Source organism: Lotus japonicus, chromosome 1, assembly GCF_012489685.1.
Source record: "Lotus japonicus ecotype B-129 chromosome 1, LjGifu_v1.2".
NCBI classification, from domain to species: Eukaryota; Viridiplantae; Streptophyta; class Magnoliopsida; order Fabales; family Fabaceae; genus Lotus; species Lotus japonicus.
In genome coordinates, this window is record NC_080041.1 from 125,740,569 (window position 1) to 125,757,668 (window position 17,100).

The window sequence follows — 17,100 nt, forward strand, 5'->3', positions numbered from 1 at the left end:
TTGCAGAACTAAACACGGTTTTTCATTAATCAATTTCAACACTGGGAATGCCCCGAGGATATATCCCTAACTTGGTTATGAACACTATTTTTCCTCTCATTCAAACCATGCCAAAGTAACTACTCTATGATGCAAACAAATTCTATAAAATTTCTGCAGGATGATTTTACACATCAGAAAATACAGAGGCTCGCTTATCAAAAGAGGTAACCATGCAAAACAAACATACAGTACTTTAACCTGAATGACCTTCTTGGAGACTTTCCAACAGGGGGAAACAATGCATAACTCAATTATTTTCCCAGTTCTTTGCAGATTAATGTGCTTTTCAGTGTTCTTGTAGATGATGTCCACTGCCACAAATTGTCCATAAAGAATATAATATGACACCAAGTAAACAGAAATGCTAAGTGGCAACTTTTGTTAGCACAACGAAATTCCATGTTGCATGGAGAAAAATCATTACCATTCTTCATTTCTCAAAGCTTGTAATTTCTGACTATCATCACCAACACAGACTGCATGAACTAATTAAATGATTCCATGAACAATATACATATGAAGTATCCTCCTTAATATACACAAGAAGTATATTGGCCTTCAGGTGAAGTACAATCAACACATTGTTGGTGACAAAAACTATATAGAATGGCGGTGATGGCTAACAGGAACTCTAAAAGAGGGGGGACATTAACCTGTGAAGCATTGCTGCTGCTGCTTGTGCATCACAACAAAAAAATCCCGCACGACAAACTGCCTCCAATCACCACCAAGTATCGTATCATCTGTGACCATCAATCAAGCCTTCCAATTCTCTCTGACCAAACCTCCTACCTTGCAGATTAGCATCCCTACACCTAGCCGCAAAGTAGAACACAAGCCAAGTAACCATGAAGTAAACCTCCATGGTCGACTGAAACATCTTGGCAAAAGTTCTCCCGCAAATCCTGCTCAAACCCCATCTCACAAACGACCCGCAAAGCACCGCCTCCAAGCATTTTATCTGTATAGCTTGGTTGAACATGGTCGATATCAAATAACAACCTTCCTTCACAATCTCCCTTCCACTCCTCCTCGAGTCCACTATGGCAACCCAAGCATCCACCGCAAATATAAAAGCCACAAAAGTATCCACTAGAAACCAAGTGAACAAGAACCCTGAAATCTCCTTCTCAAACCCTCGAACCCAAGGCGACATAACCGAGAACGGCATCAACTTCAACCTCACAAACAGCTTGAAAAACGAGTACTGATCCTCAATCTCACCAAAATACCACAACCCCAGAAGCTGAGTCAATGCATCCCTCACAGCCCATCTCATGAGAATAAACCCTGAAAGCCTCTTGAGACCTAATCTTGAACCATCCCAAACCAACCCAGTAACCGAGCTAAACCTCCCTACCAGATCATTCACAACAGCAACGAAAACAACCCCTAGAACCCACGAATACGTCACCAGAAACACAAGAATCACCCATCCATAAGCAGCAGACAAGAAACTCACCAGAAAAAACAGCGCCGCCGCGTCACGATGACCCACCTCCAACCCCTTCACAAAGAATCGCAAGTCCACACCCTTCTCCATTTCTTGCCCATTCCCCAAATCGTTCTTCATCTCCTCCTCCTGGTTTTCTTGCTCCACCTCGTGATTATCGCCGTCGAGTCCCTCAGCTTTAAACGTGGTTCCGGGACGGACAACCCCGGAAACCCTAACACCGTCATCGGCGACGGGATCGGAGAAGCGGAACGGTCCCAACGCGAGGAGAGTTGCGTTGAGAGGTGGTTTAGGGGATGAGCCGAAGAGGGAGCGGCCGTCGTCGTCGTCGCCGGAGAAGAAGTCGTCGTCTAGGGTTCCGACGCGGGTGAGATGAAGAAAGGGGCGGCGGCGGGGGGAGTGAGAAGGTGAGTGGTGGTCGTGAGGGCGGTTGGAGTTTCCGTTTCCGTTTCCGGCGAGGTCGAGGCGGGAGAGGAGGGCGCGAAGAGAGGGATCGCGGTCGATGAAGGAGGTGACATGGGAGGTGCCGTTTTCGACGACGGTGCGGAAGGAGAGGATGAGGAGAGAGAGGAAGAGGAATGTGAGGAGGTTGGAGGAGAAGGAAGAGGTGGCTTCTTTGAGGAGGTGTGAAGTTGAACGGAGATTCAGCAACCGTGGAGGAATCAGATCGTCGCTCATCGCAGCGATTTTGAAGATGAATGGAATTGATTTTTGGTTTGTGATTTTGTTGTTGCCAAACACGACACAAGACAACAACACAGTGTGGTGATTCAAGAATGAAGATGGAGGAGGTGGAGGAGGTGGCTGGCTGGCTATGACCGTGACACTTTCACGCGCTCAGCTACGGTCGTCATTTCAACGCTCCATGAAATAATACAATCACAATATTAATAATTTCATATATTTACTAGTGTAGAGGAGGATGAGGAGAAGAGAGAAGAGTCTTTAAGCTATTTATTTCCTAAATAAAACATGCAAAAAATGAACTATTAAAAAGACTTATCCGTATTGATAAAAAAAAAAAAGATTTATCCGTAGGTAGTGTAATCGAACCGGACTAGTTCATATTTAAGTCGTTTAGATGTTTGACCAATCAAACATGTTCGATTTTGGTTGATTCGAATTTCTTGATTTGGGTTGGTTTGGTTCGGATAGTGAATTCAGAATAAAAAAAAAATTCTATTTTGAATTTGCATGAATTTATTCTAAAAACATGCAAAATTATTAAAAAAATGAAAATTTCATATAATCCAACATATCCAAAAGAACAACATTCAATAATTAATGACATAATTCTTTTTTTTTTTGAAAGTAATTAATGACATAATTCAAAATCACATAAACAGATTAAAACCAACATCTTCAATGCAAATATAAATAAATAACATAATGTAAGTCTTAACATAAAAAAAAAAGATTAATATAGGTCTTAGAGTATTGGTACTTTCCAAGTTTTCATTGAGCATGTCTCCATATCTTTTCAAATGTAAATCATAAAGGACTATCTTTGGGTTGAAGTAAAAAAAATATCAATAAGTTAGTTCAGATTCATCGGATTTTCAATCTCTGAATCTGATACCTGAACTGATAGTGATTTGATGCACATATTGATATCGAAAAATTAGATCTAGTGTAGCGATATCGAATAATTATAAATCATTTTCTATAAAATTAATAAAATATCGTGTTGGTCTAGTGGTAGACAAAATACTGAAACTAGATTCTTGTAAGGTTGATGTCACATGATTGAACTATGTGAAAGTCATTTGTTGGAAGACATTGTAATGTATCCCTAAGTTTGACATTTGTGAAGGAAAAATATTGAAACAGTTGGATCGGTCGATCTGCTTAATATGATTTTAGAGTCTCAACCCTCAAGAGGAGTCTCATAATTACCATATTTGGGAATAAAAAAATTACTATCTTAGTGGATATTTAAAGGAGATATTTTTGCTTAAAGAATTTATTAGGTATAAAATTTTCTATTATCATACACTTTTGAGTTTTGACTAATATCCTATAAAATCAGTGCAAGTTTAAAAAAAAAAGACCTACATTTAAGAAAAAATGTAGAAACTGAGACATATAGAGGCTAAGATAGAAAGTCTGAGTAACCCACGGGCTCTCGGTTGTCATTTGTTTCAAATAATTTCAGGTGTTAATTAAATAATGTGTTGGGGTAATTAGTTGAATGACCCTAAAAAGGTCACGACAAAAGCATTGCTAGCAAAAGAAAAGGAGCACAATTTCTGAAAAGAATGTATGAAATATATGAATGACTCTTTCAATAGTCTATGAGCCGTAAACTTCGCTTATGGTTCTAAAAGTTGAAGGATTTATTCTTAAACATGCCTTTTGAAATTATTTTGATTGAAAGTAGGGTTTAAAATTTATTTCTTGTTAAAGTGGTAAAGGAAATGTAATTAAGGCGACTAATTTTTCAGGTGAGCTCAGGATATCCATCATCAACAATAATGATTAGTCTCTTTCTCGCAGATACTCGTACAAAACGGTAAACAATTTATCATGATATGTGCTTCATTCTTATAAGCAGCGTTCAAACGTCCAACCTCAGTTAAGCGACAAAGTTTAATGATTAGTTAAACAATTACAATGCTTTTCTTGACCAGTGAAAAATAAGATGAAGGCTAGCATCAAAATAATACTAGTATTTTTCAGCTAAAGGAAAAGGAAAACTCTAGTTGAAATATAATCAAAATTTGATGTAGGAATAGGATGGAATAGTAATCCATCTGTGTAACGCTGTCCATAATCAAAGCCAGCCGTCAAATTTCAATTACGTTATCATACATATATACATGTAGCTAGCTTATTTAGAAAATTTATGAAAAAAATTATATGTAATTAGTGTTTATTTATCAATTCATCCTAAAACTTGTAAAAATAAACTAAATTTTTTTATTGTATATGTCATAAAAATTCAACGTAAGGCCTAGGGACAAAATAAAAAAACATAAGGCTCACTAACAATGAGAACTTTATAGAGAAACCATTCAATGAAAATCAGGCTTCTCTGGGTATGTGCAGCCAGACCTTTGGATGATAACGTTTGCTGCATAACAAGCAGCTCTCACACATTCTTCAATAGGCTTCTCCTGAACCAACTGTGAAAGAAATCCTCCCACAAAAGCATCTCCTACAAGCACACAAAAAAAGTATAAAACCATGTTTCCACAAGCATTTTGGATGGACAAAATTGGCATCTCACTTCCTGAAAGACTCTCAGTAATCATAAATAACATCATCGATTTTCCTAGTTGGTTGCACTGTTGTATGACTAATACATATTTACAGTTCAGTTAAAAGGGGTCAAACAGGAATTGTGTTTCTGTGTATGTGCATGTGGAAGAGACTTGAGAGTTATAACTTGCAACCACAACAACAAAAGTCTTGCAGTTCCAAAACTAGGTCGGGTTGACTACATGAATCAAACAAAGCCATAATGTATTATCACAAATCATGTCTGATGATATAGCTTTTAAATCCAAATTCTTCTTAAAAGTTTTTCTTAATCTCTCACTCTTCCTTGCTCTCCACAATAGCTGTTGCCTCAAGTTTCTCTTCAATACTATTCCTAATTCTATCCTGTATTATGTGTCCATTCATCTATTGTAACATTCTCAACTCTACAACATAGAGCTTACTGTCTTGTTAGCTCTTCACTACCTAGCATTCAATCTCATACATAATACTTCATGTTATATAGTTATGCAGAAAGATTTTCCTCAAGCTAAGTGGGACTTTTCTATCTCAGAGAGCTATAATTTGCATGGACTTTAAATTATTTTAGCATATATCACTGAAAACCAATAATAATTAACCAAAGTTTTTAACTAATATGATGGGTTAGCTACATTGTTAAAAGGACGTTTTTGTTTAATTTTGTACTGTCATGAATAAATCCTTCGAAATTCCAATTACATCTAAGTATTTTATAATGATTTCACTTGCAGCTTTTCTTCATCTACCTCTACCTTTAGGCTTCTAACTATAGGGCTATCTTCTATTTAATCTACTTCAATTTGACAAGTATCCCCTTCACTGAGAACAACGAAGGGGAAATTTTATGCTTATGGACATAATTGCATATGCAATTACATTATGCATTCAAACTCCTAAAAGCAACAGGAAAGTACCTGCTCCATTTGTGTCCACTAGCTTCTCTTTAGGCAATAGCACCACAGGGAATTTTTTCACCTTCCCATCCTCAGCAACACAAACAGGATCAGCACCCTGTGTGATAACAGTTATCCTTTTGTGTGTTCCTGATGCCTTTGGCCATTGGGAAATCTTTAGAGCTATCTCCTCCACATTGTCAGTCTAAATAACAGGAGAAAATTCGAAAATAAATCAAAACATGTAACAGGTCAACATTCAAAAATCAAAACCAAAACTGCAAGCCTATAGATATGCTAAATAATGCTTACCTCCCAGCTGTGAACTTTAGAGAATGTTCTTGCTTCAATCTCATTTCCAAAAACAAAATCCATATACCTGAATTCCAGAGTGGGCATCCTTAAGAAAAAATATTAAAAATAATTCCAATTTATCAGATAAGGATCCTTACGGAAGCGCTTTTTCCTGTGCATCCCTGAAGAACTCGCAGATAAAAGGGGCAGAAAGGTTCATCATGAAGACCTGCATGTGGGAATAAAATCAATAAGTATCAAAAACAGCTATTAAATAGAGAACACCAATTTTTCAACCATATTTAACCTTGTTATTGGCAGCAGCATGTTCAGCAACTAATTGGATGGACTCTGGTGATACGGTGGAGAAAAAGCCAGCAATATAGTAATACTTGGCTTTTTCAACTGCATAAGAAAAAAATTCACATTGAAAAATGCCAGTCATCTATAACTACTCAGATATGAAGAGGATAGAGGAATTAAAGAGAACCTGCATAGAAACAACAACAGTGTACCTAATGCCCAATTTTCTAGTCTCTTCAAATGCTCAGACTTGTAACAATTTGCAGCTGATAAGTTGGCAACAAGAGACCTATACTTATATAATTATATGCAACCAAACACAAGGCTTAAACAACACGTTTGCAACCAAGTAAATACAAAGCTGAAGATGCATACTTTCTTTCAAACACCATAAATTATCATTCAATTATCAAAAACCAAACAAACATGAAGCACAAGAAAAGCTTGATCATCTGCTTAATTACCTTTCCCCACCCATTACACAAACAGCACAAGTTCTGGTAGGTGCAGCGTCATCTTCATAGTAGTGAACCTTATGGCGATAAATGAATGAATAAGTTAACTTCAGAAAAAGCCAGTTCAACAATGACTCATAAGATCAAACCTACATTTACACCATCAAGTTCTGAGCTCTTTTTCATCTCTTCTCCAAACTTATCCTTTCCAATGTAACTCGTCGATCGTACCAGGCACTTGAAGCATCCACTATAAGATGCAAAGATAAAAATTGGTAAATTACTGAGGCAAACAAAAGCTACTCCGGATTCAGAATACTACCAACAAGGTTGGTACATACCTGAGCAACCCTGATTGAATTCTGAGTGGAACCTAACAATAAATAAAAAAATATTTATATAGAAACTGCCATTATCAACTGTGCACTTCCTTCCTTCCACCACCAAATTCTTTGCTTCTTTTACTATGGGAGGGTATTTTGTGTGCTTATGAAATGAAACATGTGAAATGCAATACTTGAGATCTAGTGTATTACCTCCAGCAATGTATTCCACATTAAACTTTTCAGCCATTTCTTCATACCTGACAATGATTGAGCATGCAAATGACACTGATCAAAACCAGAGTTTTGGAAGCAAATGAAGAAACCGAACAAGACATGATGACAACTTGGTAGGGTGAATAACATCATGCATGCCACATGAACAGAACAGAGAACAGAGAAGTAATGTGTTACATTGGTTTGTGCTTGTCTTGCGCGCGCTAGAATTGCATTGTTCAAGGTGATATCATATATGAAACGAAAAAAAGAGTGAAATGAAAAATCATTCGTAAGATGAATCTGATCCATGAACGCATGCATGCGGTTGAAGATGAAATGGATGAGAATCGTGAGGAGTGGTTACTTTTGCAGGAATGGTTCGTCGACAACGGCGGAGATGTCGAGAAGAGGGTTACCCATGCCGAGGAGAATGCCTTCCGACGCCATCAAGTTCAGTTTTGATGCAAACGGAAATGAAACAGAGCAACCACTGTGGTGTACTGTAGGTTATCAAGCTAAGTTAGTTTATAAATAAGCATTTATGATATAAGCAAGTTGATTACCCATAATTACCAATATTCTTCTATTATTTGTAACATCTTTGTTAGATGAATAGGTTTTCTTGAGGAATATTCACCATGGAGTTTCTAAAGTGTATTAGCCAACAAGTCATACATCCGTGCATAATATTATTATTATAGACAGAAATAGAATATTCGGTTAAAATGTCATATTTGACACTTATTTATTCAGTACCTTTATATTTATATTTAACTTTAATATTTTTCTTTTGACATTATTGCCCTCCCCTTCCTCCTCCTCATTGCTAGTGTGGAATTATTTCCTTCGATCATCTGTGGTGGAAACCCGAAACTGCCACCACCTTTCATCCTTTGGTTGAGCCCCTCTTTCACCACCAAGAGCGAGATTGAGGTTGTCCAAGTTATGAATCATCTTCATCAAAGAGATCAACCGGATTGGAACCACTACCACCCTTCATCATCAACAATTTTCATGTTCGCTATTGTAAAGAATTTAAAACTCTTAACAGCTTTCACTATGAGTTCAAAACTAGTGAGTTGTGTGTTACATATTTATAACAAATGGTTGGACCCTTCTCCGAACCCATATCAGGAGCTTTGCTACACCAGATTGTACTCTATTAATACGAGTCTCATTTCAAATTTAACAATACCTTCATTTTTTTTTTAGGCTTTCTTATTTTTCTGTTCCATCAAAATATCTCACCGACACTATCTATGAAACTAATATATCTAAGCATCTAAGATTATATTAATTCAGTAAAAAAATTCAACAAATTAGATGAGTGATTGTTCAATTATTATTGATATAAATTATAAATTATTTTGAACTAAAATTATCCAAATAAAGAGTAATTTAGTGACTTACTTGTTAGTCGGTCAATGTCAGAAGTAATCACGTTTCTCAATTGGAAACATATGTTTGTCTCCTTTCCTCTTTCTCCATTTTCCATTTATACCCTGCTTCACCCACAAGCCACAACCAAAGATTCTAGTCTACAAACTTGTAGTATTAACCTTGCAATGGAAGAAGAAGAAGAAGAATGCATGGCAGACAAGAAAAGGACAAAAAACGAGGTTGTTCTGCGAATTTCCGGCACTGAAGAAGCAGCAGCAGCAGCTTTGTACGAAAACAGAGATTCTCGAAGCTCCCCAGTTGCTGAAAGCAGTTCTCATCACTCTCCTCAGCTCAATGCCCAGATGGGTCAAGTTTCCACTGAGATGGTCACAACTACTCGCAGGTTGTTGGGTCGGTCGGAGTTTTCCAAGCCCAAGTCGAGAATGGTGGAAGCTGTTTCTCCAAGGGGTGTTTCTGATGCAACTCTTGTCACCCCAGGAACCCCTTTGATTGGGACTCCAAAGGAAGAAGAAGAGGAAGATGATGATGATGATGAAGTGTACAAGACTGCACATGTTGAAGTGAGTAAGAGATCTGGTAAGAAGTGGAAACTTATGGGTTTGACTGAGTGGTTTGCTTTTGTTTGCATTCTGGGGTTTTTTATAGCAAGCTTGGTGGTTCATAAGTTGAAACATAAGGAAATTTGGGGTTTGGGACTGTGGAAGTTGTGTCTATTGGCACTGGTTGTCCTCTGTGGTAGAATGGTTACTGAGTGGTTCATCAATTTTTTGGTTTTCTTGATGGAAAGGAACTTCTTGTTTAAGAAGAAGGTTTTGTATTTTGTTTATGGTGTGAAGAAGAGTGTTCTGGCCTTTATATGGTTGAGTTTGGTTCTTTTGGCATGGGGTCTACTTTTGGACAATGGAGTCAAGAGAACCAGAAAAGTTAGAAGGATTCTTAATTATATTACTAGGGCCCTTGCCTCTTGTCTTATTGGAGCAGCTATATGGTTAGCAAAAACATTCTTCATAAAGTTGTTATCATCAAATTTCCAATCTACTAGATTTTTTGACAGGGTGCAAGAATCTATTTTTCATCAGTACATTCTTAGAACCCTTTCAGGCCCTCCACTGATGGAGATGACTGGAACAGTAGGCAAGACTTCAAGTAGTGGCAGACTCAGTTTTAGGACCTTGATTAGAGATAATAAGAATGAAGGGAAGAAAGAACAAGTCATTGATGTGGATAGGCTGAAGAAAATGAAACAAGAGAAAGTTTCTGCTTGGACCATGAAAGGGCTGATTAATGTGATTAGGAGTTCTGGGTTGTCTACCATCTCCTATACACCAGGGAGTTTCTACGAAGATGAGAGTGACCAGAAAGATAATGAAATTTGTAGTGAGTGGGAGGCGAAGGCTGCTGCTTATCGAATTTTCAGGAATGTAGCCAAGCCAGGAAACAAGTAAAGTGTTGTGTTACCTTCCCAAAACCCCTTGTAATAATTTTTGGATTCAATTTTCTCTGAAATTACTTGTTCTCATTAAACCCTTAAATTGACTAGGTACATTGAGAAGGAAGACCTCTTGCGCTTCATGAAAAATGAAGAAGTGGAAAATGTGCTTCCACTGTTTGAAGGGGCAGTTGAGACTGGAAGAATTAAGAGGAAGTCTCTTAAGAACTGGCTGGTGAAACCTCTTGATACACTCTATATTTCTTTGATTTTACCAGGCGCTCTAGAATAATAGAATATGTTTATTGAGCATTTAATTCGTAACAAATTTCAAAATGTTTTCTTTTTAAAAATGAAAAAAGAGTTTTCTTTAGCATTATTGCTTTATCCTGAGAATTAGTTAACTACATATCAGGACTCAGTTTGTTTCTTTTAATTCTTGCTGCCCTGAAACTTCTGGAATATGTCGTAACTACATATCAGGACTCAGTTTGCCTAGCATATATAGTTGTCCTTCACATCATGCATATGTTTTTCTTTCAACTTTCAAGCTATTTCTCAGTTCAATGTGACAAGTATGATACTCACATATTGTTCTTATTTGCAGGTGAAAGTCTACCTTGAACGTAGATCACTTGTGCATTCCCTAAATGATACCAAAACAGCTGTTGAGGACTTGAATAAGATTGCTTCTGTAATCGTCCTTGTTGTGATCATCATCGTGTGGTTACTCTTAATGGGATTCTTAACAACACAAGTTCTTGTTTTTATTTCATCCCAGCTTTTACTTGTGGTGTTTATGTTTGGCAACACAGCTAAGACTGTATTTGAAGCTATTATATTTGTTTTTGTGATGCACCCGTATGATGTTGGCGATCGTTGTGTCATTGATGGCGTTCAGGTAAATTCTCAACTCTACCAGCTCTCTTAACTTTAACATGACAGGATGTATCTAACTGAAACATTTACTATACAGATGATTGTAGAAGAGATGAACATTCTGACTACAGTCTTTCTGAGATATGACAATGAAAAGATATTTTACCCAAATTCTGTTCTGTCAACCAAGCCAATCAGCAACTTCTACAGGAGTCCAGAAATGTGTGATACGGTTGAATTTGCTGTGGATTTTTCTACTTCAATAGAAAGAATTGGAGCTTTAAAGGCTAAGTTAAAAGCGTATGTTTTCACTATGCTCTAGCTCTAAATTGTATATCAGAAGACTTTACTTGGATGATTTTCTATGGCTTTTAGTTTTTCCTGATTGCAAAGTAATTTAGTTCAATTATCCCTTGAATCAGAGACTAATTAAAAATAATACATCTGTTATATGTACATCATTGAATGAGTTCTAGCAAAAATGTGGGATTCTATGGATTTGAAACCTGTAATAGACCTAGATAATTACCCTTGTAGCATGTATGAATAGTTTCTTTTTCATAGAATCAGTTTTGAAACACAATAGCTACTCACAGAATTGATTCTGACCTTAAAATTAATTGTAGATCAATAGAAGAATTTTCAAGCATGCACCTATTACAATGCTTATGAATATGTGGTCTAAATTTATGATTCTTTTTTTATTGGTATGAACTATGAAGTAGAAGTTTGAACTCCATTTTTTCTTTTCTGGTATACTTAATTGCTTTTACATTTTTGTATTAGTGTTTGTTTAACAAGCTTAGGCATGTGACCATATGTACAAAACAAAACTGATTTTGATATATGTACTGGAGTTGACAGATTTCTTGTATCTTCATTTTTATTATGTATTTCAACTTGATGTTTGCATAAAATTTTCAGGTACTTGGAGAGTAGGCCTCAACACTGGCGTCCGAACCACAGTGTAATAGTTAAGGATATTGAGAACGTAAACAAGATGAAAATGGCTCTATATGTTACTCACACCATCAATTTTCAGAACTATGTGGATAAGAACAGCCGAAGATCTGAATTAGTCCTGGAGTTAAAGAAAAATCTTGAAGATCTAAGTATTAAATATCATCTGCTACCACAAGAAGTTCATCTCAGTTATGTAAGATCAGAAGACTCAACGGTACAAATAGAAAGAGTTTGAATTGAAGATGAGGAGTCCGAGGGTGACTTTTGATAATGGTTCATCTCAGTTATGTAGCTCAAATTTTCTGTGTTAGTCCTTGACTTATAATAGTGTAAAATCTCCAACTTTCTTGCATGACAATGTGTAAAATGGTGCCTTCTAATGTGCACCAGTTTTCAACCAGTGTAAATGCAATTCGGGCTGGGCTCTTCCCACTGACTGGGAGCTTACGGTTTCATGTTCTATTTCACTCCCCGATAAGGGTTCTTTTCACCCTTCCCTCACGGTACTACTTCACTATCACAACACTAGTTTTCCCGGTTATTTTTTTTTTGTTAAAAATACTTCTATTGGTTTTTTATTAGAGTTTAATGGATATGCACTATCAGTGTAAAACAATTTTACACTGACAACCAATCACGACATGCCGATGATTGTGTAAAATCTGTTTACACTGGCAGTGCATATTCATTTAATTCTTTTTATTATAGTTAATTAATTAAACATCAACTAATTAAACAAGTTTAACCTGATCAAACAACTGAAAAAGTAAGTGGTGTAAATTTATACCAATTAAAAATTGGTGCACACTAGGGATTTCCATGTAAAGTCAGTACACCAGTTTTGCCATGAACCAGTCAAACCTTGATGGGCCTATTTATTGAAACGCAGCATTTAAATATTAATTAGGATGGGTTTTAAAAAAAATTATGGGAAAAGGAAAAAAGAAAAAGAAAAAGAAAATGAACTAACCTAAATTAAACCGTCCAACCCAATTCCTTTCTCCCTATGTTGGCCGTTTTCTTCTTCTTCTTCTTCTTCTTCCCTTCAATTAATACCACGTGAAAAAGGTGTTAGTTATTCGACTCACGCACGCTCTGTCGCTCTCGGCCTCTCTCTGCTCTCCAGCCTCTCCTCTCCATCGAACTGTTCATGAAAACTTTGCTGTCATATCTTTCTTGGTTATGAGGCGTGAGGTTCTTTCTTCTGACTGTTAAAAAAAAAACACATGTATATAATAAGTTTTTCTCGTTGCCTATCATTATATTGGACTACAACAACCCTTATATGCGTTTCTCATCTTTATTTGTCACATTCTTCGTTCAGATAAATAAACTTTCCCCGCTTTTCTTTAACAAACAAAAAGAGCTTCCATGGAGAAGGGAGATATCCCTGAGAATGCCAATGACCGTATGTACACATTTAACTTTATTTTTTAATTTCAATTTTTTGCTTTTATATAATATGATTGATTAATTGTTGTGTTTTCGCATTTACAGATTGCCCAGGTTCTCAATCTGACTCTGCTGGAAAATCTGATGGATGCCAAGGATGCCCAAATCAGCAAACTTGTGCCACTGGTGCCCCCAAAGGACCTGACCCTGGTACGTACTCTCCACTGTTATCTTATGCTTTTATCCTTCATGGCCTCCTTCTAATAACTATCAAGAGCTATTTATTTATATAAGCTTATTATGTGATTGTGATTCGTGAAATAAAAGTTAGCTAGAAATTAAATTATTTTCTGAATGCCAGCCCAATGATGTGTAAATTAATAAAAATGTCATTCAATAAGATTAATTGGGTCCTGGTGCATGCATTATAAAGGTTTAGAAATGTATTTCTTCAAGTTTCTAGGCTTTGATCAGCATGTGGGTCCTCTGGAACTGATTATTTTATCCCCAAATGTTCTTTCTGCCATCCAATTATAGGTGCAGAGTTTAAATCTCTTGGTGAAGGAACTAATTTACTAACATTACCAACAACTAACATTGGCCTATAAAAAAACCATCCAATTACTAGGGTCATAAATTATACTTAATTAATAACTAAAAAATTCTAGAATTAGGTTTATAGAAGGGATTAAGCTTAATGACCAATCAACCAAGATGGTGCAAATTTACAACATTTCTCAAATAGTGTACATTAGGGATTTCCTTTTCGTAATGGCAGATGTGAGCTTAATTTCTTGCTGCTAAACTTTTCCTTTAGGATTCATAGATAGCTTGTGTTTGGATGGTGCATTTCATAATTTTAGATAATTTAAGGTGTCAAGCAAATGAGCAATTGAATTGCATTAATTAATTAAAATGAAATTTGGTTCTATATAAATCAACAAAGACTTGTGAAACTAAGGATGTTCCACAAGGAAGTCAGGGTCATAGGAGAGCTAGCCACTCTACCAGAAAGAAGTTGCTTGCAGATGTTGATCTTAAGTGCAAGCTGGTTGATTTTGGTAATGCTTGCTGGACATATAAACAATTAACAAATGATATTCAGACAAGGCAGTATAGATGTCCTGAGGTTCTTCTTGGATCTAAGTACTCAACTCTAGCAGATCTATGGTCCTTTGCTTGCATTTGCTTTGAGCTTTGCCACTGGTGATGTTCTTTTTTATCCTCATAGTGGTGACAACTATGAGAGGGATGGGGATCATCTGGCATTGATGGTGGAGCTTCTTGGAATGATGCAGCACAATATTGCACTTAGTGGGTGCTATTCCCGGGACTTTTTCAATAGATATGGTGATTTGAGGCACATTTGTCGGTTGCGTTTCTGGCCTCTTAATAAAGTGCTGACGGAGAAGTATGAATTCAGCGAGCAAGACAGGGCCGACTTCCAGTTTCCACTACTTGATTTTGTCCCTGAGAAGAGACCAACAGCTGCTCAATACCTCAGTCATCCATGGATGGGTGCAGGTCCTCGAACTCTTGAGCCCTCATTGCCTAATATACAACCTGATACTATTGACAAGGAAATGTCTGAAAAGGTGAAGAGGGAAAAGGCTGAGCAGGAGGCTATGGAAGTTGGTATGGGGAACATAGTCATTGATGGAACCCCAAAGGCATCAGAATAGATGCAAATTGGCGTGTCTGGGTTGTGTATGTAACCTGATTTTGTTTATATGATAAGCCTTGATGCCTTGATGGTCTTTTGAGCTTGGTAGTCTCAAACTGTCTTATTAAGCCTTATGTGCACTATAGGTCATACTTGAGGTTGTGATTTGAGAAGCCCATCACAGGGTCAGGGAAGCTTGGATTGCTGCTATAAACAGAGCAGAATCTCCTAAAGATTGCTTCCTTCATTTCAATCAGAAAGTGCACTGATTCATAGCCACGAGGATTTTCCCCTGGAGAGTTTTTGATTATTTGTTCATCTTGCTACTTTTAGGGGGTTTGAACTGTACATTTTAATGAGTCTATTTTTTTGTGTCTATAACAGATTTGTTGCAGACTTTAACATTTTGTTTCCTAGTTTTGGTACTTCATTAGTATTTCGCATTTGGGTTTTAACTTTGAACTAGAACTTAACTTGGGCTTCATTATATATACTCATATTTTATGTTTCCTTTATGTCTGCAGATCTGGCTGCTATAAAAGAAAGTATGGCTACTGTGAAACATAAGATATTGGTCTTATCAGGAAAGGGAGGAGTTGGCAAGAGCACTTTTTCTGCCCAGTTAGCATTTGCTTTAGCGGCAAAGGACTTTGAAGTGGGTCTTCTTGACATAGACATTTGTGGTCCAAGCATCCCAAAGATGCTTGGCCTAGAAGGTCATGAGCTACACCGGAGCAACTTTGGGTGTGATCCTGTCTATGTGCAGCCCAACCTTGGTGTCATGTCAATTGGGTTTGTGAATTCTGATCCTGATGATCCTATTATATTAAGAGGTCCACGCAAAAGTTGGCTTATCACTGAGTTTTTAAAAGATGTCTATTGGAATGAACTTGACTTTCTAATTGTTGATGCTCCACCTGGAACCTCAGATGAACAAATTTCAATTGTTAAGCTCCTTGGTGCCACTGGATTAGATGGTGCAATCATAGTTACTACACCTCAGCAAGTCTCCCTTACTGATGTGAGAAAAGGAGTGAATTTTTGCAAGCAAGCTGGAGTGAAAGTTCTTGGGGTTGTGGAGAATATGAGCGGGTTGTGCCAGCCCGTGATGGATTTCAAGTTTTTGAACTTGGCAGATAACGGTGAGCAGAAAGATGTTACAGAGTGGTTTTTGAAATTCATGAGAGAAAAAGCACCTGAAATGGTGAATATGATTGCATGCACTGAAGTATTTGATAGTAGTGGCTGTGGAGCAGTGAAGATGTGCAAGGAAATGATGATACCATTCCTCGGTAAGGTTCCTTTAGATCCCAAGCTTTGTAAGGCAGCTGAAGAAGGTAGATCCTGCTTTGATGATAAGGATTGTGTTGCGAGTGCTTTTGCATTAAAGAATATTATAGACAAGTTGATGGAAACAGTTAAAAGTGTGCCATAGGAATAGGATGCTTCAGAACTATTTTTAATTTATTTTTAACTAGTCAAATTTAGATTCTGCCACTAGCCATTAGTGGATAGGTTAGTTTCTAATCTAAATTTTCAATTATCAGTAGCGGTTTCTAGAATTAAGGAGCAGGTATCTATTGATGTATTTAAAGTAGTGATTGCATTCAATAAAACTCATCTGTATAGGCCTTTTCTTATTCTATCATTGTTCTCATTATTTGAAATTCTATTCTCATTTTCATGCAGAGTCATGAGAGTATCTGCTCTCTTGCTCCTCACTTATGCTCTCCCCTTTACCAATTTTTTAATACGTTATCAGCATGACTGCTATTTTTTTTTTTATCTTCATCTCTTGATCTCTGCATATCAGAAATTGCTACTATTGCTATTGTTTCACGTTCTCCTTTATCTCTTTCTCATACTGTTATTGCTTGCCTATTTGCTTGCCTGATCTCTTTCATATAATGTTTTTCTCATCAACGTTACTTGCCTAATTGCCTTTTATTTAATGTTTTGGTGTGTCTTTCATCTAATTGCTTTGCTATATATACACGTATTGAACCAAGTGAGTTGGTGTAGTGGTTCAGCACTTCATCCTTTAAGCAAGTGGTTGGGGGTTTGAATCCGAACTCTTGCGAATAGAGAAAACTTCTTGGCCAGCCCCCTACCGCTTAGTGCGCCCACCGTGGGGTGAGGAATTAGTCT

The 17,100-nt window shown here is 37.0% G+C and overlaps 3 protein-coding genes and 1 pseudogene across 6 annotated transcripts; 2 read left to right on the forward strand and 2 right to left on the reverse strand.

Moving 5' to 3' along the window:
* LOC130730338 (uncharacterized) lies at window positions 1-2,369 on the reverse strand. The gene has a single exon (XM_057582322.1). The coding sequence runs from the start codon at window positions 2,171-2,173 to the stop codon at window positions 782-784; it is 1,392 nt and encodes a 463-aa protein (XP_057438305.1). The 5' UTR covers window positions 2,174-2,369; the 3' UTR covers window positions 1-781.
* A 1,917-nt stretch (window positions 2,370-4,286) lies between these two features.
* LOC130730341 (adenosine kinase 2-like) lies at window positions 4,287-8,774 on the reverse strand (annotated as a pseudogene).
* Window positions 8,690-12,329, forward strand: LOC130730340 (mechanosensitive ion channel protein 10-like). Its single transcript, XM_057582324.1, has 5 exons — window positions 8,690-10,067; window positions 10,167-10,290; window positions 10,663-10,956; window positions 11,032-11,234; window positions 11,859-12,329. The coding sequence occupies exons 1-5, from the start codon at window positions 8,791-8,793 to the stop codon at window positions 12,130-12,132; spliced, it is 2,172 nt and encodes a 723-aa protein (XP_057438307.1). The 5' UTR covers window positions 8,690-8,790; the 3' UTR covers window positions 12,133-12,329.
* LOC130730343 (cytosolic Fe-S cluster assembly factor NBP35-like) lies at window positions 12,260-16,646 on the forward strand. Of its 4 annotated transcripts, none has more exons than XM_057582327.1 (4): window positions 12,260-12,400; window positions 13,222-13,305; window positions 13,395-13,499; window positions 15,477-16,646. In XM_057582327.1, exons 2-4 carry the CDS (start codon window positions 13,269-13,271, stop codon window positions 16,385-16,387), a joined length of 1,053 nt encoding a protein of 350 aa, XP_057438310.1. In that variant the 5' UTR covers window positions 12,260-12,400; window positions 13,222-13,268; the 3' UTR covers window positions 16,388-16,646. The 4 variants fall into 4 exon arrangements, with proteins under 4 accessions (XP_057438310.1, XP_057438309.1, XP_057438311.1 ...); XM_057582326.1 differs by lacking the exon at window positions 12,260-12,400 and adding an exon at window positions 12,954-13,091; XM_057582328.1 differs by lacking the exon at window positions 12,260-12,400 and adding an exon at window positions 12,959-13,086.
* The last annotated feature ends 454 nt before the right edge of the window (window positions 16,647-17,100 follow it).

What these genes read in the sequence shown, in the direction of transcription:
- LOC130730338 (XM_057582322.1), bottom strand. Translation starts at nt 2,173, where the DNA reads ATGAGCGACGATCTGATTCCTCCACGGTTGCTGAATCTCCGTTCAACT.
- LOC130730340 (XM_057582324.1), top strand. Translation starts at nt 8,791, where the DNA reads ATGGAAGAAGAAGAAGAAGAATGCATGGCAGACAAGAAAAGGACAAAA. An exon ending in GTGTCATTGATGGCGTTCAG is followed by an intron (nt 10,957 to 11,031) that starts GTAAATTCTCAA and finishes TTTACTATACAG; the next exon opens with ATGATTGTAGAAGAGATGAA. An exon ending in TTAAAGGCTAAGTTAAAAGC is followed by an intron (nt 11,235 to 11,858) that starts GTATGTTTTCAC and finishes TAAAATTTTCAG; the next exon opens with GTACTTGGAGAGTAGGCCTC.
- LOC130730343 (XM_057582327.1), top strand. Translation starts at nt 13,269, where the DNA reads ATGGAGAAGGGAGATATCCCTGAGAATGCCAATGACC. An exon ending in CCCTGAGAATGCCAATGACC is followed by an intron (nt 13,306 to 13,394) that starts GTATGTACACAT and finishes TCGCATTTACAG; the next exon opens with ATTGCCCAGGTTCTCAATCT. An exon ending in CCCCAAAGGACCTGACCCTG is followed by an intron (nt 13,500 to 15,476) that starts GTACGTACTCTC and finishes TTATGTCTGCAG; the next exon opens with ATCTGGCTGCTATAAAAGAA.